The sequence below is a fragment of the Dromiciops gliroides genome, chromosome 4 (genome assembly GCF_019393635.1).
Source record: "Dromiciops gliroides isolate mDroGli1 chromosome 4, mDroGli1.pri, whole genome shotgun sequence".
Taxonomy (NCBI): Eukaryota; Metazoa; Chordata; class Mammalia; order Microbiotheria; family Microbiotheriidae; genus Dromiciops; species Dromiciops gliroides.
The window spans coordinates 24212844-24235298 of record NC_057864.1 but is presented as its reverse complement, the minus strand read 5'-3'; the positions used below and the strand labels follow the sequence as shown (position 1 = coordinate 24235298).

At 53.8% G+C, this 22455-nt stretch overlaps 2 protein-coding genes across 2 annotated transcripts; one reads left to right on the top strand and one right to left on the bottom strand.

Annotated features, from left to right (window-relative positions):
* Nucleotides 1–225: 225 nt before the first annotated feature.
* On the top strand, nt 226–12990 carry TTC4 (tetratricopeptide repeat domain 4). The gene is made up of 10 exons (XM_044004261.1): nt 226–452; nt 2143–2260; nt 3149–3310; nt 3958–4035; nt 7180–7304; nt 8473–8559; nt 10343–10542; nt 10784–10865; nt 11001–11083; nt 12595–12990. Exons 1-10 carry the CDS (start codon nt 285–287, stop codon nt 12695–12697), a joined length of 1206 nt encoding a protein of 401 aa, XP_043860196.1. The 5' UTR covers nt 226–284; the 3' UTR covers nt 12698–12990.
* On the bottom strand, nt 12937–20745 carry LOC122755615 (transmembrane protein 205-like). Its single transcript, XM_044004262.1, has 4 exons — nt 20596–20745; nt 18323–18445; nt 15771–15934; nt 12937–14806 (listed from the first exon to the last, which is right to left on the bottom strand). The coding sequence occupies exons 2-4, from the start codon at nt 18420–18422 to the stop codon at nt 14507–14509; spliced, it is 564 nt and encodes a 187-aa protein (XP_043860197.1). The 5' UTR covers nt 18423–18445; nt 20596–20745; the 3' UTR covers nt 12937–14506.
* Nucleotides 20746–22455: the final 1710 nt, after the last annotated feature.

Below are 22455 nucleotides of genomic sequence, written 5' to 3'. Positions count from 1 at the left end.
GGCGTGGTATCTGAGCCCAGGTCCGGACTGGGGCTCTCTGCCCTTTCCAGTCCCGAAATCCACAATCCGGGTCTTCGTCCGCGCTTTACCCCCGGGCCCTTCTTCCTCCCTCCCCTGAATCTTCGCCCAATCCCAGGCAAGCTCTCGGTGGGCGGAACTCGAGGGCGGGGTCCACGGGGGGGGGGTCCATCACCGCCGGAAGTGGGGACGGAAATCGGAGACGGACCGGCCGAGTGAGGGCGGAAGTCAGGCAGGTCGGCGTGGGCGGCGGAGCCGGAGCGGTGATGGAGGCTCAGCGGCAGAACGCGGCCGGGGGCGAGCCCCAGGCCGAAAGGCAGGGGCAGGGGCGGGGGCTGCCGGAGGAGGAGGAGGATGACGCCATGGACGCCTTCCTGGATAAGTTCCGCAGCCAACCGTACCGGGGCCGTCTGCACGAGGACACGTGGGAGCAGGTGCGGCCCCGGCCCGTGACCCCGGCCGCAGGTGGGGGGGAGGGGCAGGGGCTCCCGCGGGATCCAGCCCCGCCGGCCTCAGTTTACCCCGTGGGCCGGGGGTCCCCTCTGACTGTGCGTCCTCTAAGGCTGCCTTCTCCTGGCCGGGCCCGTGTGACAGATGGGGAAGTCGAGGCACGAGAATTCCCCGATAAATATAACCGCCGTGGGTGTCCCCTGTGATTCCCTCCTCCCCCCCTTGGGAAGGAGGAGGGACTGTTGTTAACCCCATTTTACAGATGGGGAAACTGAGGCCCAGGGAGGCACCGTGACCAGGGTCACGCAGCTGTCGAGTGTCAGAGGCAGGATTCGAACCCCGGACTTGCAGACTCCAGGTCCAGGGCTCCAATACCACCTGGGACCCCCCCCCCCCCCAACCCCAGCAAATAACTCCCTTCTCCCCTCTAGAGGCAGCTGGGACTGGAGGCAGGAAGACCTGAGTTCAAATCCAGCCTCAGGCACTAATTGTGTGCCCTTGAGCTGGTCAGTTGCTGGGATCTGCCTCAGTTTCTCCTTCTGTAAGATGGAGTCGATAATAGCCCCGACTTCACAGGGTTGTTATGAGGGTCAGATGAGAGAATGTCTACAAAGCACCTAGCATGGGGCCTGGCACATAGTATGCTTTTGTTATTAGCTGGTGTTTACTCTGGCCCATGAGAAGCTTGCCTCCTTCCTGGCCTGGCGATCTCTCTGGTTCACAAAGTGTCCCCTCCCCCTGAACCTTCCCCAGGACTCCCAGTCCAAGCCCCTCCTAGGTGGACTGAGCTGCCTTGGGAGGTGGGGATGGGGGCAAAGGCTAGACCTTCTTCTAGCACATTGTGGAAAGGAGGTTATTGACTGGATGACCTCTGAGCCCCCACCAAGCTGTCTCTGAAAGGTAGAATTTCAGTCCTTGGGGCAACAGGGTGGGATATAGGTAAATGTTTAACAACCTGCTTTCCAGAGGAAAAAAAAATTACCCGACACATTTTTAAGTTTAATTGGCATTACCAAGATTTTCTCCATCCCTTTCCAAAGTCTAGACAATTAACAAAACAAAATAAACGAAGCCCTGGTTTGTATAGTGATTGATGAATTACCGAGTATAAATACTCACACTGAAAATTTAACAATCGCCTCAGGAGCCATTCTGAGCTGGCTCCAGCAGACCCCCTGGGTGTGGGAAATGTTGAGCCATGGCATCTTCCATTGGGGCAGTGGCAGATGATTTGTCTGTCTCTAATTTTAAAAGTCAAATCAGGACAGAAGTTTTGGGTGAAATTTGGAATTGTCCAGGCTTCCTTGGGAATGGAAAAAAAAAATCCTGTTTACACTTATCACGGAGTCCGAGACCGTGGAGGGGCCTCCCAGGCCATGGGTCCAGTGAATCCAAGTCTGACAGGATCCCTCACTGGGGCTGCCCGCACTTTTTTTTTTTTGGCGGGGCAATGAGGGTTAAGTGACTTACCCAGGGTCACACAGCTAGTAACTGTCAGGTGTCTAAGGTCAGATTTGAACTCAGGTCCTCCTGAATCCAGGGCTGGTGCTTTATCCACTGCACCACCTCGCTGCCGGAAAACAATGATTTTCTTGGTTGAGATAAAGGTCTGAGATGAAGACTTTGCATTTTAAGACTGACTTTGGGGTATTTCTTCCCTTGATTGATCTGTAGGAGTTGGATAAGATCCCAATGTTCATGAAGAAAGCTCCATCCGAAATCAACCCCCAAGAGAATCCCGAGTTGGCTTGTCTGCAGTCCCTTATCTTTGATGACGAGAGACCTCTCGAAGGTGCGGGGAGTGTGCTGGTGGGCAGGCAGCGGTGGTGTTGGGGGAGGGGGAGCCCTGGGTGGGGTCACCACTCCATGCTGGGTGACCTGGGCACGTTTTTTCTGTTCTGTTAAAAATCTGAAGAATGGGGGCAGCTAGGTGGCGTAGTGTGGATAGAGCACCAGCCCTGGAGTCAGGAGAACCTGAGTCCTGAGACACTTAACACTTACTAACTGTGTGACCCTGGGCAAGTCAATTAACCCCAATTACCTCACCAAAAAAAAAAAAAAATCTGAAGAATGGGATCCATAACTGCTTGTTTCACCAGACTGTTTGGGAGGCACCATAGGCATTGGGGGGGGGGGGCTCATCTCTACCCGATTTGTCTCTGCCTCAGTTTCCTCTGCTGTCCAGTGGTCCCTTCTGACTCAACATCTGTGATTCTGTAACATAGGTGATAGCACTCGACAACCATAAAGTGCTACAAAAAAATAAGGGATGTCAAGAATGTTGCTGTTGTTCCTGTCACCAAGCTTGCTTGTCTTCAGGAAATCAGGGCTCATCAGGCGTGGTCTGGGAGAGAGGGCTGGCCGTGTCTCATCCTGTCTTTGTACCCCCGAACCCTGCAGGAGGCACTTAATTAATGCTTTTTGATGGATTGATTGATGTTAGAGCCTCCCTCCACTCCCAGAATGTGAGCTGTTTCAGAACTGGGCCCACTGGCACCACACTGGCATACAGGAGGAGCTTAATTAATGCTTATGGGCAGATTGATTGCTCGAGGTGTCTGGAGTTTATTTAAAAACCATGACTGTTGGGGTTTTTTCCCCTTGTCACACAGTAGGTGCTTAATAAATGTGTCCCAGGGAGGATGGAAAGACAATAGAACCCTTGGTTCTTCTTCCACAGAGCAAGCCAAGACCTACAAGGATGAGGGCAACGATTACTTCAAAGACAAAGACTACCAGAGAGCGGTGGCTTCCTACACTGAGGGGCTGAAGAAGAAGTGCTCAGATCCCAATCTCAACGTTGTGCTGCTGACCAACCGCGCGGCGGCTCAGTTTCACCTAGGTAAGCTGGTTAGACGCTCTGTTTGAAGGGGGGGCAGGGCAGGGGGAGTGCCAGGGAACGGGCCCCTGCGGCCCTGCCCCATGCACCTCATGTGCTGTGGACACGCAGGTGGGGGATTGGAGGGGGGACAAGCTGCCTTCTTAGGGTCCTGGGGGCATCTACCCAGCCATGCCCAGAACGGCCAGGCCATTCCTCACTGAGCAGTGCTGATCCATCCATTGTACCTGACGTGGGAGTCTTGGGATCCTTGGCTGAAGCTGGGCCAAAGCCTTCGTCTCATAGGTGGAAGCACTAGTGCCCCAGGAGATGCCCAAGGTGTGAGCACCAGGCCCTGCCAGGGAGGTGTGCCAGGGCTACACAGATCTATGGCTGACCCTCAGGGCAAGGTCCTTAGCCGCTCGGTGCCTCAGTTTCCCCATCTATAACCTAGAGATCATAACAGCCCCTCCCTCCCAGGGTTTTCACGAGGACCAAGTGAGGCCATCCCCATGAAGCCCTTCTTAGGTCTTTATGGCCATGGTTCACATCAGTCATTAGGGCTCCATCCCAGGAAGGCTGCTGTCCCATCCCTCCACTGGGGCCCCGCTCCTCTCCTTTGCAAGCAGGCTGACTGTGTGACGGATGCCCCCTCTCCTCTTGTTTGTTAGGCAACCTGCGCTCTGCGCTGAATGACGTCCTGGCGGCCAGGAAGCTCAAGCCAAGCCACCTCAAGGCCATCATCAGAGGTGAGCATGGACCCCGCCACACACGCACATGCATACATACACGTGCACACAGCTGTACACACATGCACACATTGAGGGGGGCCTTGGTTTGTAGGATAGTAATCAAGAGGCTAGGCCTGAAGTCCCCTCATTTTACAGGGGAGGAGGCGGAAGCTCAGACACCAGAAGTGACTTAGCCAAGGTCGCACCAGCTGGTAAGAATGGGAGGTGGGATTAGAACCCAGGTCCTCAGACTCCAGGATGAGGCTTTTTCCATGCTGCCCACCACATTCTCCTAGGTGCCTGGTAGGGGCATGGAGAGGCTCTGCACACAGAACCCAGCCCTGAAGGGTCCTACCAGAAAGGATCCTGCCATTGGTAAGAGGGAGGCTCCCGGATCACAGGGACCCAGAATCCTGCCTGCTAAGGCCTTTTGTGAGGCGCTATCTGCACTGGTGGAGAGACCTGTGAGAGCTCAGGGGAGAGAAAGGGAGGGAAGGAAGGAGGGAGAACAACAGAAACAGAGAAGGAGGAGGGCAGCAGGGGATGCACAGTACACATCTGGATCAAAGGGCACTGACCCCAGAGCCAGCAAGACCTGGGTTCAGGTCCAGTCTCAGAAGCACTGTTGGCTTCCTGTCCCTAGCTGAGTACTTAACCTCTCCCAGTGACCGAGCAAGGCTTCTGCACAGTGCTTAAAGGTTTACAAAACAACATCACAGGAACCCTGAAAAGGGGGTGTCATTCTTGTCTCCATTTACAGATAAGGACACTGAGGCAGACAGGTGAAATGACTTAGCCAGGGTCACCTAACTAGTAAGGGTCTGAGGCCATATTTGAACTCGGGGCTTCCTGACTCCAGGCCCAGGGCTTCTTCTCTAAATTTCCCTGATCCCTAGGGCCCCTCCCATCTAGGAATGCCCTGCAGACAGCATGTTTATTCAGCTAGGGAGGCCCTGTGGGTGCAGTAGAAAGGAGGCTGAGGCAGTGAGAGGACCCGGGTTCAAAACTGGCCCCATCACCTCAGGCAAGTCCCATGAGCTCTCTGGGGCTCAGTGTCCTCCCCTGTAAAATGGGCAGGTGGTGGGCTTCCGTCAGCTCTAAATCTCCAATCCTGTAAAGGCCCTTTTTGTCGGATTCTCTGCTGGGATTGAGACGTCCTCTTTTGGGCTAGTCCCAGGCAGCCGCGTGGTCCTCGGCTACTTTGTGTTCACTGATGGACAGTTTCGGATCCGGGGGGCTGCTAGAACAGGTTCGGGCGCTGCTACGGGTAAGATGATAAGGAAAAAAGACACAGACGTAGGATGGGCTCGGAAGGGCCCCGTGCACTCGGGTGGAGGCAAAAGGCAAAGTTTATTTGGATAGTCTGACATATTTACACTTGAGGTGAGCAAAAGGAAGGTCTTTGTGTGACGTTCGCACCAAAAGAATAGGATGAGGGGATTGGTTCGTGGACCTTGGGCCGTGTCGGCCTTACCTATGATGAGGAGCGTGTTCCTGTCCTTGGAGGTTTCCTTGGTGCCCAGCAAATGCATCTGCATCTGGGGAGGATCGTTGTGGTTTACAGCCCTCTTATCAAGGGCTAACTAGGAATCAGTGCGTATTTTCTGGAAGGGGGCTTCTGTCTGTGCTTTGCTCGAACAGTGAAAGGGGGACTTTGTTAGCCCCTAACACCTGATCCGAAGGCGGGATTGTTCAGATCTGCCGTTGTGTTACGTAAAGACAAGGGATCCCAGCTTTGCTGGCAGAGCGAACCTGCCCCACTTCCCGCGGCCTCCCCTCTTGGAATGTTTGTGAGGTGTCCAGGTTCTGTGGAAGTTTTCATTTCTTCATCAGATTTTCATTTCCCATCACCCCCTGGGCTTGGTTTGAAGGCTGTGGCTTCAGGTGCTGGCAGGACTCTCTGTTTCCCAAATAAACAAGAATAAGGGAGGCATCGAGGATAGGAGACCCTGGAGAGAGAGGCTCATAGTAGAGCAGACCCATGGGTGTTTGGTGCCTTTTCTGTTTTTAGGGGGAGTTGAGGGCCAGGAAAGGCCGGGATGCCCTTGGTGGGAGGCTGGGCCAGGCTTCAGTTTCCTGGACAGAGATCACTTCTGGAGAGGTCTCTGTCAGCAGGCAGCGTTTGCTGGGAGCACGTGGTCAGACACGGCAGAAGAACAGCTGCTTCCTGTAGTCTCTCAACAACCCATGCGGGCGCTCTAGAGAGGTGCTGTCCCATTTTACAGATAAGAAAGCCAAGGTCCGGAGGGTTCAGTGACGAGCTTTGCCAAGCAGCTTATGAGTGTCAGAGGCAGGATGTTAGCCCAGCTCTTCCTGACCACAAGTCCAGGGGGTCTCTGGCCAGTGTGTCACCACTCTGTGCACGTCTCTCCCTGATCCCTTCTGCCTTCAGCAAACATTTATTAAGCTCTGAGATGGGTGGATGGAAGGATAAATAGATAGATACCCAAATGAATAAATAAAAACGCATTCACTAGAAGCTTTCAATGTGCTAGCCCCTAGCATTCCAGTGTAAAAAGCATGCCCCAGTCCTGCCCTCAGCGGGTTTCCCATCTGGGCAAGGAAGCCGAAGGATCTTGGGGCATCCCCGGGGCGGTGACCAAGCCCTGGGCTAGCGAGTATTCTGTCTTTGACAAACACAATTCAGTTTCACCAACATTTACCTAGACCCCTGTGGTGCCCTGGAGATGCAGGCGCGTCATGTGCTAGCAGACGGTGCTTGACAAGTCAGTTCTGCCGAGCTCTTTTTAGCTAATGATAATAACGAACATTTAACCCGGGCTTTGTGGTTCACAGAGTAAACATCAATGCCTAGAACCCTGGCCACACGGCCAGGAGGTGTCTGAGGCTTCCCGACTGCAGACCTGAACTCTTTTCTCTGCACCGTCCTGCTGCCTCAGAATTCCCAGCAGAGATGGGTTAGAGGCATTTGAGACAATGGGAACGTGGGAGCGAAAATGATGTGGGCCCCACCCTCGGGGAGCTCACGGTCTTAGGGTGCTAGAAGGTAGAGCTTGAAGGGACCTTCGAGATGGCACAGTTTGCATGTGGCCCCAGGGCCCCCAGTGCTGGGTCCTTCCTCTGCTCCTTCTCCATCAAGGGTTCTTGTTGCTCTTTCTGAGGTCAGTCAGTCACGGGTTCTAAGCTCTTGGGTCCTCGTAGGTGCCATGTGTCATCTAGAACTGAAGAACTTCTCAGAGGCCATGAGCTGGTGTGACGAGGGCCTGAGGCTGGACTCCAAGGAGAAGAAGCTGCTGGACATGAAAACCAAGGCCGACAAGCTGAAGGTTGGTAGCTGTGTGGATGGCAAGAGCCTGCCCCGGCCCGAGACAGGGTGACTGAGGGGGCAGAACTGCCCAAGTGCTCGTCCTGACCTCTGACACGGATGGTCTGCGACGCAGGCAGGGCGAGCCATCCATCAGAGCCCCACGCAGCCCCATCCTCAGATCCTGAGTCTAGAACCCTAAGGGACGGCCAAGAGATGCCCATCCAAGTTCTTCTAATGCTGCTGATTATCCCATTATCTCCACTGTCCTGTCTGTGCCTCCTTTGTAAAATGGACAGAATGATAGCACCTTGCCAGGCCCGGATAAGAGTCATTATAAAGCTCCCGGCATTGAGGCTATAGAAATGCTATTCATATACTGTGATTGTGAATCAGACTCAACACTGCTGACCTCCCAGAGATGTCAACATCTGGGAGCACTTTGCAAACCTTCAAGCGCTTTATATGTGTGGGCTGTTACTATCTTGAAATAACAGCTTGAGGGCAGCTAGGTGGCGCAGTGGATAGAGCACTGGCCCTGGAGTCAGGAGGACCTGAGTTCAAATCCAGCCTCAGACACTTAACACTTACTAGCTGTGTGACCCTGGGCAAGTCACTTAACCCCAATTGCCTCACTAAAAAGAAATAACAGCTTGAAATCTGTGAGTCCATAAGATCCTTGGACACTTACAAAAACATTCCCAAAGAGGTTACGTTGAACAAAAAAAGGAAAAACAAAACCCTTGTAACAAATCTTATGGCTGCATTTTGGCCTGGATGGAGCAAAACAGAAGATAAAGGCCAGTTTTACCTCCTTCCTCTGGCACAATGAATACTTTGTTCAAAGAAATACATCTTAGATGAGATGGTGGTCAAAGGGAAGGCAAGGGAATAAGCATTTATATAGCACCTACTCTGTGCAGACCTACCATGTGCCTGGCACTGTGCTAAGTGCCTTTTACAAGTAGCATCTCATTGGCATAAAGATGGAAATCCCCATACTGAAAGTAGGAGGTGGAGTAGAGAGGGGGACGCCTGAGGTTGTGGGAGCTTGCTACAGACAGCCTGGCAGGTGGAGGGCATGGATGATGCAGCCTCCAGCAATGTGGATGCTCTTCAGCCTGCATGCCTGGGTCCTCCCAAGGGATGTGGGGGAGCGGGGACTGATCCCTGTGCGATTTAACTTTCAGCGGGCTGAGCAGCGCGACATCAGGAAGGCAAAGCTGAAAGAGAGGAAGGAGGCCGCTCAGCAGGGGATGTTGCTCCGTGCTGCCCAGGTGGGTCCTGAAGGCACATGTGCCTGGGAGGGTTCTGAGCTCTGTCCTCCTGTCTGTGCTTCAGGGAAGGCTGGGCTCCTGTGCCATCTCATCAAGGGAGATGGGAGTGAGGACAGGTCAAGCCCTTTGGGTATAGCCTGAGACCTGGGCTTCAGACAGGCGGTCTGAGCCTGACGGCACAAACTTGGGTTTGTTAATGTCTTGGGTTTATTTGTTAATGTCTTTTTTTTTTTTTGCCGGGCAATGAGTAACTTGACCAGTCACACAGCTAATAAGTGTCAAGTGTCTGAGGCCGGATTTGAACTCAGGTCCTCCTGAATTCAGGGCCAGTGCTTTATTTTTTAATGTATCTTGATGACAGCCATTGCATCTATCTGGTTTCCTTTGTAATCCTAAGTATTTTATTTTATGCCTTTGAAAGTGTTCTGCAAAGGAGTCCCTAAGGTTTTGTCTGCTGCCAAGAGGGTCTGGAACACCTGACAAGGGCCAGAGTAGATGGCGGTGTAATGTGTAGGGGTCAGTGAGTCAGAACTGAAGACGGGAAGCTGCGAGTTCAAATGTTGCCACTAGCATTGTAGCTTCATGATTGGGGGGAGGAGCCTGGACTACTCTCTGAGACTGAGTGCATTATAGGTGAGTAGTTGGTCTACACTGGCACAGTCTGTTTCTTCACTGGGAATTCCCTGTGCTGATGAAATCACAGCCTTATAAGAATTTAAAAGACCAAACAGAGCATCTCTTGGTGGTTTTTTTGGTTCTTGGTAAAGCTAACTTTAGAGCAGCTAGGGGGCATCATAGTGCAAAGCACAGGGCCTGGAATCAGGAAGACTCATTTTCCCGAGTTCAAATGTGACCTCAGATACTTAGTAGTTGTGTGACCCTGGGCAAGTCACTTCACCCTGTGTGCTTCAGTTTCCTCATCTGTAAAATGAGCTGGAGAATGAAATGGCCAACCACTCCAGTGTCTCTGCCTAAAAAACAAACCAAATGGGGTCATGAAGAGTCAGACACAACTGAACAACAAAACTCACTTTAGTCCCCACTTAATAGTAATAAGCTTTCCCCACCAATACCCTACAGAGAGAGACATGTGGACCCCTTAAAGGGATCAAGATTTCAAGTCTGAGGACCTGAGTTCAAATCCTGGCTCTGACACTTGTCCTTGTGATCTTGGGCAAACTGCTTACCTCTCTGAGCCTCAGTTTCCTCTTCTGTAAAATAAGGGAGTTGGACTTGATCTCTGGGAAGCGTAGTGCAAGGACCATTGTCCCTATTTTATAGAAGAAGAAACTGAGGTTCCCAGCGGCTCCCAGGTCATACACTCGTTTTACAGAGGGTGAAGCCAGTGCCCAGAGATGAGCTGCCTCGGTGTGTCCAGTGTCACGGCCAGGACCTGTGGTAGCAAGGGCTGGAACCCAGTTCAGTTGCTGGTGTTACTGATCTTTCTCATTCTTATTAACAGACATCATTTCTGTCTTAAACTCACCCAGATCTCAGACTTAAGAGTCAAGTCAGTCAGTCATTACTGATTGCATTGAGTCCCTGCCCTCAGGGTGTCCCTTCACCTTTCTCAGCCTCAGTTTCCTCTTCTGTAAAAGGGGGATCTGCCTCCCAGATCAAGTGCTTTGCAAACCTTGCTGTTACTCAGACCCCGTCACTGTAGACATGAGTCTGTGTGGGATCCCCACAACACCGGCAGCAGGAGCCTGGTGGGGTGGCCCCAGCTGCTAGGGAGGGCCAGGCCATGCAGGAGGGGACTTCAGTGCTTTTGTTTGCAAACCAGGCAAGAAAGATCCGGTTGGCGTCCACGGCCTCCGATGAGGAGGAGGAGTCAGTGCCCTCCTATGTTGGCCTGGTCTCCCAGGATGCTGTGGGGGCCAGAGTGTCTCTGGATGACAGCGGCCGACTCAGCTGGCCCACGCTGCTCCTGTACCCCGAATATGGCCAGACCGACTTTATCTCTGCTTTTCACGAGGACTCCAGGTACCTCCCTCCTCAGCAGCCCTTGCTGGGAAGGCCCAGCCTGGGCCCATCTCCTGCTCCCCTTGGGAATGTTGCGGGACTCGGACTTGGGGAGGTCTGACTTCTCTGCCCTTCGAGGCTCTGGGGAGGTCTGGCGCATCGGTGTCCAGAGATCTCTCTTCTATTCAGCTCCCCTCGTCCCCTCCCCCAGGAGAGGAGGGTAACCGGGCCAGCCTCACCCCAAGCACTCTTGGCCTTCCAGGTTCATCGACCACTTCATGGTTATGTTTAAGGAGCGGCCGGTGTGGGACCTGGAACGGAAGTACCGCCCGAACAACCTGGAGGTGAGAGGTCTGGCTTGTGGGCCCCATTTGGGTCCCCTAGGTGAGGCGGCCAGCGCGTAGTAGGTACTTCGTGGGTGCCTGGGGCAGCGGCCATCCCAGAGCCGGCAGTCACAGACTCACTTCTCCCTTCTCCAGCTCTACTTTGAAAACGAGGACGGGGACGAGATGTACCAGGTGAGCCCGGAGCACACCCTGCTGGAGACACTGCAGCACCCCAGGTGAGTAAGTGCAGGGGAGCCCTGGGCAGCGAAGGTTCCTGCTTCCCCTTGGGGTCCAGCTGCCTCCGACACCTACTGCCCAGAGCCCCGGGACTGCTAACGTCCCAGGTACCCAAGGAGAAGTGCCTGAGCAGCCTGTTGGTCAGGAAGTGCCCCAGACACTGTACTCGGTGCTTGTCCTGGGGGGCCCCTCCCTCACAGGCTGTGTCCTCGGGCACGCGCTTCTCAGCTGCACAATGGGGGCTTAGCATCCTTCAGCCATACCTTTCTCCCGGGGTCCAGAGGGGGCCTTTCCCCATCATCCCTTGAGAGTCCAGGGCCCCCTTCCCCGTGTCTCCCCCTCCAAGATAATGAACACCTCTAGCATCACCCCCATGGGGCCGTCCAGCCAATCTGGGCCTGAACAGGAGGCCTGAGGGGCCAGGGAGCTCACTCCGTGCCGTGGGGCAGGCTGAGCAGCAGAGACTGGGCCACGCTGCCGCCCCACGGGGAAGTGGGGTTTAAAGGGCCAGCCTTGTCGAATTGGTGAGGCCTCATGGGGGGAAGGGGGAGGGTCGGGCACATAAACGCCACTGCTCGCTGCCCTTGGGCAGCAGATGCAGGAGGCCCATGGAGGGCCTGGGAAAAGCCCAGCCTGGGAGCCCACAGTGGGCTCGGCCTTGGGGCCTGGTTCTGCTGACCAGGGCCCCTCATGTTTCTTCATCTGGGGAGCATCATCAGCTGTAGTGCTGGGAAAGGCCCCAAGGATGGCGAGTGCAGACCTTTCATTATGCAGATGGGAAACGGAGTCACTTAATCCGTAACCCTGACTCCAGACAGAGGCAGGATTTGAACCCATAGCCTCAGATGCCAAAGCACAGGGCTCTGCTTATAATCATACTGCCTACCTGACAGAATTTCTGTGAGGGCCTGGGGGCCACCCCAGGAAAATGGCTGCTGTACTTGACCCCAGGAGCTCCCAGCATGGACCTTCCCTCTGTGTCCACCAGCCCAGTGTGCTGAGCCCTAGGCCTGGGGACAGAGACAAAAAGGGGCCCGTCTCCGGGGTCCAGAGCTTCCCTTTTGATAGCAGTGGAGCTTTGTTTACCTGTTCCTCCTCAGAAGTGTTTCACTTCTGACTGTCCTCTCCCTGGCTCTGCACTCCCTTCTTTCACCCTTCCTTCCTTATCCTCCTCCCCTCCTACTTTCCTGCAGGGCTAAATAGATTGCTCCTCCCAGTTGGGTATGAATGCTGTTCCCTCCATGGGCCCACTCCGATGAGATCAGGGTCCCTGAGCTTGTTTTAATGAAATTCAGCTGAGTGAATGCCAGGGCTGGCCATGGCTGGTTGAGCCTTTGAGGAGCCAGGTTCCACTCACTTCAGGAATCCAGGAGCTGGCCTGGAGTCTTCCATGGAAGGGAGGGGCAGAGCCACCCCGTACCTCCCCCCAACAAATAGGCCTTGGTTTGTTTTCTTACAGAATCCTGTCTTTTGTGGCTAATTCAGAGACTTCCCTTGTCTTTACCCACAGGTACTTGGTCAGAGCTTGGACTCCCGTCTTTATGGTCTTTGCAAAGCAGTCATCTTTTTGCAAGAAATTCATGCAGGGCAGGAAGGTGCATTGGCTGAGGTGATGGGAGCCCCCTGTCCCCCAGGGGGTCAGGCCCTGCCCCTCCCACATCTGTCCAGAGCCCAGGCTCCCCTCGGTCCTGGCCACACCTCCAGCTGATGAGAGCTGGCAGAGGAGATGCGGTCGCTCTCAAAGCCTTTGGCCCCGGCGTCCAGGTTCCTCCTCCCCTTGTTGACGAGGCTCTTGGCAGACCACCACTTTAATACAGTATGATTATTATTTTTAAAAGTTTATTACCAACTTAATAACCATCTCCATGAAAACAAAACAGAATAAAGTCATACTTGAAGCCATAAATCCTGAACTACTCAGTTTGCTAAAAGGAACGAGAATGCTTATAAACACACAAAGTAATAGCAGTAAAGTCCTAATGGTTCTACCTACGTTGCAGCCTCTTTTCTGACCTGGAGCCGGCCCGCCACTGCTGGGAGTGGGGAGCTTTCCTCCCTGGGAACCCCAAGGCCAGCTCTGCTGTTGCGAGGGGAGCACACCCCCTGTACTACCCACGGTCACAGCCACAGCTTTAAGGCCCTTTTCTCCTAACCGTCCCATGCTGTGGGAATTAAGTCTGAAAACAGACTTTTGTGGATCCCTTAGTTTTTACACTGCCTGGATTCCCCCTGTACCTCTCCCTCCTTTCAGGGAGCCAGAGGGCTATCACCCCCATTTTTACAGAAGAAAAGACAGGCTTGGAGGGGCTTAAGGCAAAGGGTAGAAACTTGCCCACTAGCTTGGTGACCCTGGGCAAGTCAGCCTGCCTAGGTCTCAGTTTCCTGCTCTGTACATCAAGGGGAGTATCTCGTTTGATCCTCATGGCAGCCCTGGGAGGGAGGTCCCCATATAGCCCTATTTTACAGATGAGGAAACTGAGGCAAACAGCAGGCACGGGATTTGCGCAGGATCACAAAGCTAATAAATGTGTGGAGAGGGATTTGGCCCAGGTCCTCCTGATTCCAGGTCCAGTAGGGTTAGCCCTGCCATGGAGTCCTGTCATTAAGGTCTCATCATTAGTGGGGATGAGGGCAAGAAGACTCAGGTGTACCGTCCAGAGGAAAAGCTTCCATTAACCACTGAGAACCATATGGTACCAGGACTAAGACTGTCCTCATCCTTAAGCACCCGCTGTGTGCATATCCATCTGTCCATCCACCTACTCACCTGTCCATCTCCCCATCCCTTCAGTCTTTCACACATTCATTCTGGCATCCATTTGTGCGCTGACCCACAGATCTAGCACCAAAACTCTGGGAAGGAAGTAGACAGGACACAAGGTTCTGACCACTTCTGCTCAAAAGGTCCCTTCCATGGCACTGGGAACTGACCCCAGCCTCTAAGAAAAGGCTCACTGACAGGGCAGCTAGGTGGTGCAGTGGTTAGAGCACTGGCCCTGGAGTCAGGAGGACCTGAGTTCAAATCCAACCTCAGACACTTAACACTTACTAGCTGTGTGACCCTGGGCAAGTCACTTAACCCTCATTACCCCACAAAAAAAAAGGCTCACTGAGATGATAGAATCCTAGACACAGAGTTCAAAGAGACCAAATTCATTTACAGATGAGCAAACTTTTCATTCATTCGTTCATTCAGCCACCCACCCGTCCGTCCATCTGTTCATCCATCCATCCATCCACCCGTCCATCCATTCATCCACCCACCTGTCCACCCATCTATCTGTGGCCCAGGGACACATGGCCAGGACCCGAGGGAGAATTTGAATCCCTCCTTGACCCCACCACCCCCCTCAGGTGCCTCCTGCTCCCACTGGCCCAGCCCCTGAGAATGGAAGCTGAATGTGGCCAAGCTGGGCCTCCGGTCACAGGGTGGACAGGTGAGTAGCCATGTGGTAGAGGCTGAAACCGTTACAGACCAGGCAGCCCAGGTTGCAGAGGGAAGAGAGGAGGCGGTAGCGGTTGAGCTGGCTGGACAGCTGCCGATACTTGGGGTTGGACTCGCGAAGCCGCGTGTAGGACTTGCGGGAGAAGAAGCCAATGTCCTGACCCAGCCCGTAGCTCTGCTCCAGGAGGTGCATGTCAGCCATGATGTCCGAGGTCATCTGGCCGAACCACTGGGCGTTCAGCGCGGACACGATGACGCACACGAAGAACACGATGAGCTGTCCCGGAGGAGGAACCAGTGAGGGTGGAGGCCGCCAGGCTGCATCCCTGGAGCTGCTTCTACCCCCAGCTTGAGCATCAGTGAGGCCTAGCAAGACTCCTGGCTTGGGAGCAGGGTGGTGCGAGCCTCACTGCCCGATTTTACAAAGGGAGACGGGCTCAGGGAGGGCAGCCAGGAGGGATCAGAGCCAAGATTGGAACCCAGATCTGGGTCCTGCCTCCAACCCCTCCAGATGTGAGTCAGCCAACATTAAGTACCGCCTGTGTGCTAAGCACGGGGATACAACGAGGGGAAGAGACTGTTAAGCAGCCGCTGCGGGAAAGGAACAGTGTTAGTCCTGAGCCCTTCTCTCTGACCCCGCCACCCCTGGCTGCAGCCCATCATCCCTTTAGAAGGCGAGCTTCTTCAGGGCAGGGGGGCATTTGAGACTTTTCTTTCTGAGCTGGTACACAATAAGCACTGAATAAATGCACCTTGACTCACAACCCATGAGGGAGGCCAGGCAGCTGTTTACTATCCCCATTCTGAAGAAGGGATGAGACTCGGCGGGGAAGGAGAGGTAGGGGACACCATGAGAAGAGGAATAAGCCTGGAACCACAGGGCCGAGGTCTGAATGCGGGCCCCTGACTCCCTCAGCCTCAGTTTCCCTTTCTGTAAAATGTAGGAGTTGGACAGGGCGGGCTCTGAGGATCCTTCCAACTCTACATTTGTGATCTCCCGTGTTTAGCACAGTGCTAGGCACAGAGCAGCAGCTCAACCCACCCACGTTCTACCATTCCACACCCAGAGTGCCAGTTATTGTTAACATTCTATGGTGACTCACAATCCACCAAACTTGAGAATTATCTGCACTTCTCCGGACCCCTCCTGAGATGACCAGAGACCCCGGGGGCTGGGGGCACAGAGCCAGAGTCCGGAACAGCTCATGCCCCCACCTGGGGGTGAGGCACCAGCGACCTACCTGAGTGGTCTCCTCCTCATTCAGCAGCTCTCTGGGGTGGCACATGGCAAAGATGGTCAGGTTGAAGAACGAGCAGGCAGAGCCAATGTGGAAATAATAAGGGAAGAGCCGGCTCTGGATGAAGCCCAGGGTGTGACGGGTGAGGTTTCCGCCCATCACAAAGCCTGCAGAGATAGAAGCAGGGAGAGGAGGAGAACGAGCCAGGCAATTCATTTGTTTGCAAATTAACAAGTGGAAATCTGGTTAAAGGAAATAGAAAGTCTAGCGCTTGGGTTCAAAAAATCAACCCCAAATATGTGGGGGAGGGGATGAATGGAATTCATTCATTCATTCATTTTTTTCACTCCGGGAAAACCTAAAAAGTAAGCCAGGAAGCCTGCCCTCAAGGAGCTTAAATTCCAACAAGGAAAGTAGCAGTAGCCTCAATACTCTGGCTCGTCATTCAAACCCTTTGCATTTTTGAAAGCACCACCTAGCTGCCCCCTGCATTTCTTTCTTTCTTTCTTTTTTTTTGGTGAGGCAATTGGGGTTAAGTGACTTGCCTAGGGTCACACAGCTAGTAATTGTTAAGTGTCTGAGGCTGGATTTGAACTCAGGTCCTCCTGAATCCAGGGCTGGTACTCTATCCACTGTGCCACCTAGCTGCCCCCTGCATTTCTTTTTAATGTTCACTTCTTCAACTAGCAAGGAATTATTTTCTCTCTCAGCTTAAAAAACAAAAGAAAACAAAGGGAAACCCTGGAACAAAGATGCACACTCTTGGCTGGTGTCCACACTTTTTGCCCCTCTCAGCGACCACCCCACCTGGGTCCTTACAAACAAAGGATGCTAGAGCCAAGAAGGGCAGGAGCCCTGCCGGGGGATCTTCAGAGGCCCATGACTGACCCATATTTCAACAAGAGGCGCCCGCGCAGTCTTGGTCAGCAGTCATCTGGCCTGTTTGAAGAGCTCCAGTGAGAGGGGGCTTGCTACCTCCTAAAGCTGCCTACCCCCTAACTCTCATCGTTAGGAGTGGTCCTCACTCACAGTCCAGCAGATCCACGCTCTCGGCTGTGCACGCCATGTGCCTTCTGTCTGTGGTCTCCCCATATCCTCCATGGCACAGAGAGATAGCCAAGTGTGGCCCCTGGGCTGCCCATCCACCACCCACCCACCACCTGTGCTCCCCTTCCCTCCATGGTCACCCTCAGCATACACGGATGGAATCCTGTCCGCCTGGACCCACCCTGTGTCCCTCAGGGGCCCTGTGGGTCAGAGATGTAGATACTGTCTCTTCTAAGTCCGTCTCTGTGCTGGGAAGCAGCCCGGGGTCCCACCCTCCCACTCCTCCAAGACGTTACTAGGCTCCACTCACTCGCTGTCCTCCTGAAGAGCCCACCCCAGACCTGGGTGCTGAGGGACTAACTCAATGACCGGCTGTCCTACTGTGTGCCTGGACAGGAGGATTTCTCCCTGATGGCTCTGGTGAACTAGGTGTCCCTGGGAAAGCTTGATGCAACCCGTATAAGTCATTCACAAACAAGCAGAGCTCAAGTCTGCCTTTGATACAAACTAACTGCGTGACCCTATGTAGGTTACCTTACACCTCTGAGCCTCAGTGTCCTCATCTGTAAAGCAGAGATTACCCATTTGTTGTCAGACAGAAGGGTGCAAGCCCGGCCTCTGTGGGATCTTGGGTGAGTCACAATCCCTCAGGTAACTCTCTAAGAGTCTGTCCTGGTGGAAAGCTTCCTCACTGTTTAAACATCCCAGATGTTTCTAAGAAACATTAATGAATTAAGCCAATGGAGTCCCCTTTGCCAGAGTGGAGCAAGTCTAACCCCTCTGGGTGGGACACCCCTTCACAGGGGCCACAGGGCCCCTCCCTGAACTTTCTTCTGGCAAGGTTAAACATTGTGGGGCCATCATCCAGTTTTCTTAAGGCGTGGTCAGTCCCTAGTCATTTCCATCAGCCCCCCCTTCTCTGGACTGACTCCAGCTAGTCAACATAATACCTGGAACGGAGCAAAGTGTTCCATGTGTGGTCTGACCGGGGCCGAGTGTCACCTTCCTCCTCCTTGAAATGCAGTGTCTGAGCTCGAAGGGTCCCTGAATACAGCCCAGTCCAGGACCTTAACCTGGGGTCTGCCACGGTTTGTTTGTTTGTTTTTGTGGGGCAATGGGGGTTAAGTGACTTGCCCAGGGTCACACAGCCAGTAAGTGTCAAATATCTGAGGCCGGATTTGAACTCAGGTCCTCCTGACTCCAGGGCTGGTGCTCTTTCCATTATGCCACCTAGCTGCCCCAACACTAGCTATTCTGAATATTACCAGGGCCTCACCACATACTGCCTGTCCTTGTCCCTATAGGATGACTCTTCAGCCACAGAATGTAATCCCCTGAGGGCAGGGGCTGTTTTGTCTTGGTCTGTGCCCCTAGCACAGTGTGTGGTAAACAGTAGGCGCATAATACTTGCCTGATGAAGAGAATCTCTGAATCCCCCCCAGAGTCCAAATGCAGAAGGGGACCGAGAAATGTCTGCCACCATGGATGAAACCTCCCCTGAGACCCACCTGAAATGAAGGTCACCCAGATCTGCATTCCCCAGAAGGTGGAGAGGAAGATCAGGTGGAGGGTCTTGGCAAGAACCGAGGGTTCCACATCTGTAGGCATCGTGGACTCCAGGGGCTGGTGATCTGTTTTAGGGGGACAGAGACAGTGACTCGGTTGTGCATCTGATTCAACAAACAAGTATTAGGATGGGCATCGGTTCTGTAGTAGGAGGACCAGAATTCAGTGCTTCTGGCACTGCCTTTATGACCTTGGGCAAGTCACTTCACCTCTCTAGGCCTCAGTCTCCTCATCTACAGTAATAATCATAGTTAACATTTGTAGCACTTTAAGGCTTATGAAGCACTGCCCATATATTATCCCACTGGACCCTCACAAACCACTCAATCAGGATATTGTTGTTAAGTCGTTTTTCAGTCATGTCCATCTCTCCACGACCCCTTCTGGGGTTTTCCTGACAGAGTGGTTTGCCATTTCTTTCTCTGGCACCCAGATAAGGAAACTGAGGCAAACAAGGTGAAGTGACCTGCCCAGGGTCACACAGCTAGGAGGCATCTGAAGCTAGATGTGAACTCATGAAGATGAGTCTTCCTGATTTCAGGCCCAGAGCTTTATCCATCGAATCACCCAATCCATCAGGTAGGTCCCATTAATTTCCACATCTCCCAGAAAACAAAAGTCTAACGCCAACGCCCATCCTTTAAAAACCCTGACCTGATCTATGCATCCCAACTAGCTGTTGTTCTGCATCTCTCCTCTCTTTTGTGGGTAAACTCTCTGAAAAGGCTGTCTACACTCCATGCTTTCCCTTCATTCTCTTCTGAATCCTCTTTCAGCCTGGCTTCCGGCCCCATCGTTCCACCCAAGCTGCTAATAATCTCTTAGCTGCCCAATCCAAGGGCCTCGTCTCAACCTTCATTCTCCTGGACCTCTGCAGCCTCTGACACTGGTGATCGATCACTCTTCTCTCTAGGTTTCTGGGCTATCTCCTTTGGCAGTCTCATCAGCTCACATGGATTCAATGATCATCTCTATGCAAGCACCTACTAAGTGCCAGGCATGATGCCCCTGCCCTCGAGGGTCTTATAATCTAATGGGGGAAACAACGTGATTCTCATATCTATTTAACCTCTCCTTGACCTCCACTTTCCCAAGTCCACCTCTGCATTGGACATCTCCAAGTAGACATCCAGGAGACTTGATATTATATGTAATATATAATATCAATAGAAATATACTCGACATGTCCACAACTGACCTCATTATCCTTCCCCTCCCCTCCTCTTCTGAATTTCGGTGCTATGGACAAGTGCACCACCCTCTTCCAGTCTTCCAGGGTTTGTGATTCTACCTGCATCACATCTGCTCTGAGCCTGCCCCTCCCCGGTGCAGACCCCCATCACCTCACGCCTGGATTACTGCAATGGCTGCTGGGGGTCTGCCTGACTCCAGTTTCTCCCCACTCCAGTTACAAGCCGCATCCCGGTCAGTCTGTTTAGCCCCTTATATGGCCCTACACTGGCCTCCCCACTGTTACCTGCACAGGACCCTCCCTTTCCTGACTTCAGGCCTTCTCTCCCTCCTCATCTTCAAGCCCCATTTTCTGCAAGAAGCCCCTCCTGGTCCTGCTGGACGCCAGGGCCTCCCCTCTGAGCCTGCCCCCCATGCGTCCTGGCTACAGCTTGTTCCTTGGGTGTCTCTCCCCCATTAGACTGCAAGTTTCTTGGGGGCAGGGCTGGTTTTAGCCTTTCTGGGTAGCGCCAGAACACAGCAGGTGCTTAATACCTGCTCTACAGTGGAGATGACGGCGATCAAGGCTGGTGGATGGACCTTTGAATAGAAAATGCCTGAGCAGGGAAGTGCAGATAATGCGGGCTGCCAGAGCAGGAAGGGAACGTGTGGGAAACTGAGTCATTTCAGACGGGAGTAGATGGACGCATCAGAGGCAGACAGACTGAGGGACACAGAACCCGGAGGGAGGAGGAAGTAGGGGGTGGAAGGAGGGGGGAAGGAGAGGGAGAAAGATGGGGGAAGGGAGGAGGCTACTCAGACAAACTTCTCCCACTTCCTAAGTGTGCCTCGCCCCTCCCCCCGTGCCCCCGCCCCCATCTGGGCCTGCCCAGGTCTGGGGTCCCGCAAAGGGGGGACTGCAAACCGGTCCTCCCTCCAGCTCAGCCCCAGCCGCCCCGGGCCCCCCAGGCGGGGTCTCCGAGGCCCGGGCCCCCCAGCACGCTCCCACCACGCCACGCCACGCCGAGGCCCCCGCGGCTCTTACCTGGGTCCTCCTTCTCTCCACTCGTGGCCGTGGAGCTGCCCGGGCGTGGGTGGCCCCACAGGGTCGAGGCACGAGTGGGCGCGGAGGCGGGACGACGCTGCGTGGGGCGGGGCGGCCCCTCTGCGGCGCGCTCTTCCTGGCCCCTCCCCCCGCCTTTGACCTTGGCCTCCGGGGACTTCGCCCCCCACCCCGGGCCCGCCCGATGACCAAAGGGGCTGGAGCTTGGGTCCGATCGTCCCCTGTGTCCGAGCGCGGCTCTGGGGCCGGACAGTTGTCATCCGGATGATCCCTGAGCAAATCCCGAAACGCTCGTGTTCCTGTGTGCACACGCGTGTGTGTTCGTGTGTTCCTGTGTGCTCACGCGTGTGTTCGTGTGCGTGTGTGCGCGCGCCGGGGGGTGGTCTCGCCACTATCACTCAGGGTCAGTAAGCGAGCACTTATTAAGCTTCTGCTGTGTGTCGGACCCGCCCTCCGCGAGTCCCCCCAGTCTCAGGGACACCAATGAGCCACCTAGGAGCCCCTGGAGCCCCTCAGCGCGGGGCAGCACTGACCAGCATGAAGGGGCCGGGGAAGGCTCCTGCCGGAGGGGCGGATTTGGTGGTGGAGAGAGCCCGGGGCTTGGCCGAAGAAGCCCTGCATTCGAATCCCGTCTCCCTCCACCAGCTGGTGACCCTTGTCCACGATGAGCACAGTCCCGGCGCCTCGCTCCCTGGCCGATGCAAGCTTTGCGAGCTTTGACATGCAAGCAGCCATGCCAAGCTACTGCGGGCGAGCCAAGCTCCACCTGGGAGCGGGCACTCCAGGGGGAGAGGCAGGGGGGCAGGTGCCGAGTGGGTCAAACCACCACCACCACCTCCTCCAGCAATCCGGTGGGCACAGCCCAGGCCCAGGAGCTGGGGATCCCCAGGGCACAGGCGAGGCCTCCGGCCCAGTCCCAGGATCCAATTACTGCACTGTGGGGGGCTCCATCCGGGAGTCACCCACTCAGGTCAGGGCTTCGAGCCTCCCTGCACCCTCCCACATGTGGGTGTGCAGAGGGGAAAACAGCCACCTCTTCTTGGGAGGTCACTGGAGACTGCAAAGGACCCACCAGGAGACTGGCACTTATGGGGGCTCAGCCCCTGTTCTCGTGTTCCCAAGTCACCAAAACGGGGTACAGTGGGGCAAGCTGAAGACCCCTCACATTCGCTGGACCTTTGGCCACTTCTGGGGCCCCTGTTCTTTTTTTTTTTTTTTAATGTATGAGGTATTTTATTTTTTCCATTACATGTTCTCAACTTTTGTTTATACAGGCTTTACAATTTCAGATTTTTCTCCCTCCCTCCCCTCCCTCCCCCCTCCCCTAGACAGCAGGTAATCTGATATAGGTTATATCTATATATCTCTATACATATAGATATAGATATATACACACACACATATATATACACATAATAACATTAATCCTATTTCTGCATTAATCCTGTTACAAGAGAAAGAATCAGAGCAGTGATGCAAAACCTCAAAATAGAAAAAAAAAAAAACAACAGCACCCAAAACAAAAGAAATAATATGGTTCATTCAGCATCTATACTCCACAGTTCTTTCTTTCTTTTTTTTTTCTTGGATTTGGAGATCCTCTTCTATCATGAGTTCCCTGGAACTCTTCTGTACCATTGCATTGGTGAGAAGAATATAGTCCATCACAGTAGGTCAACACTCAATGTTGATGATACTGTGTACAATGTTCTTCTGGTTCTGCTCATCTCACTCATCATCAGCTCACCCAAGACCCTCCAGGTTTCTCTGAACTCTTCCTGCTCATCGTTTCTTACAGCACAATAGTATTCCATTGTATTCATATACCACAACTTGTCCAGC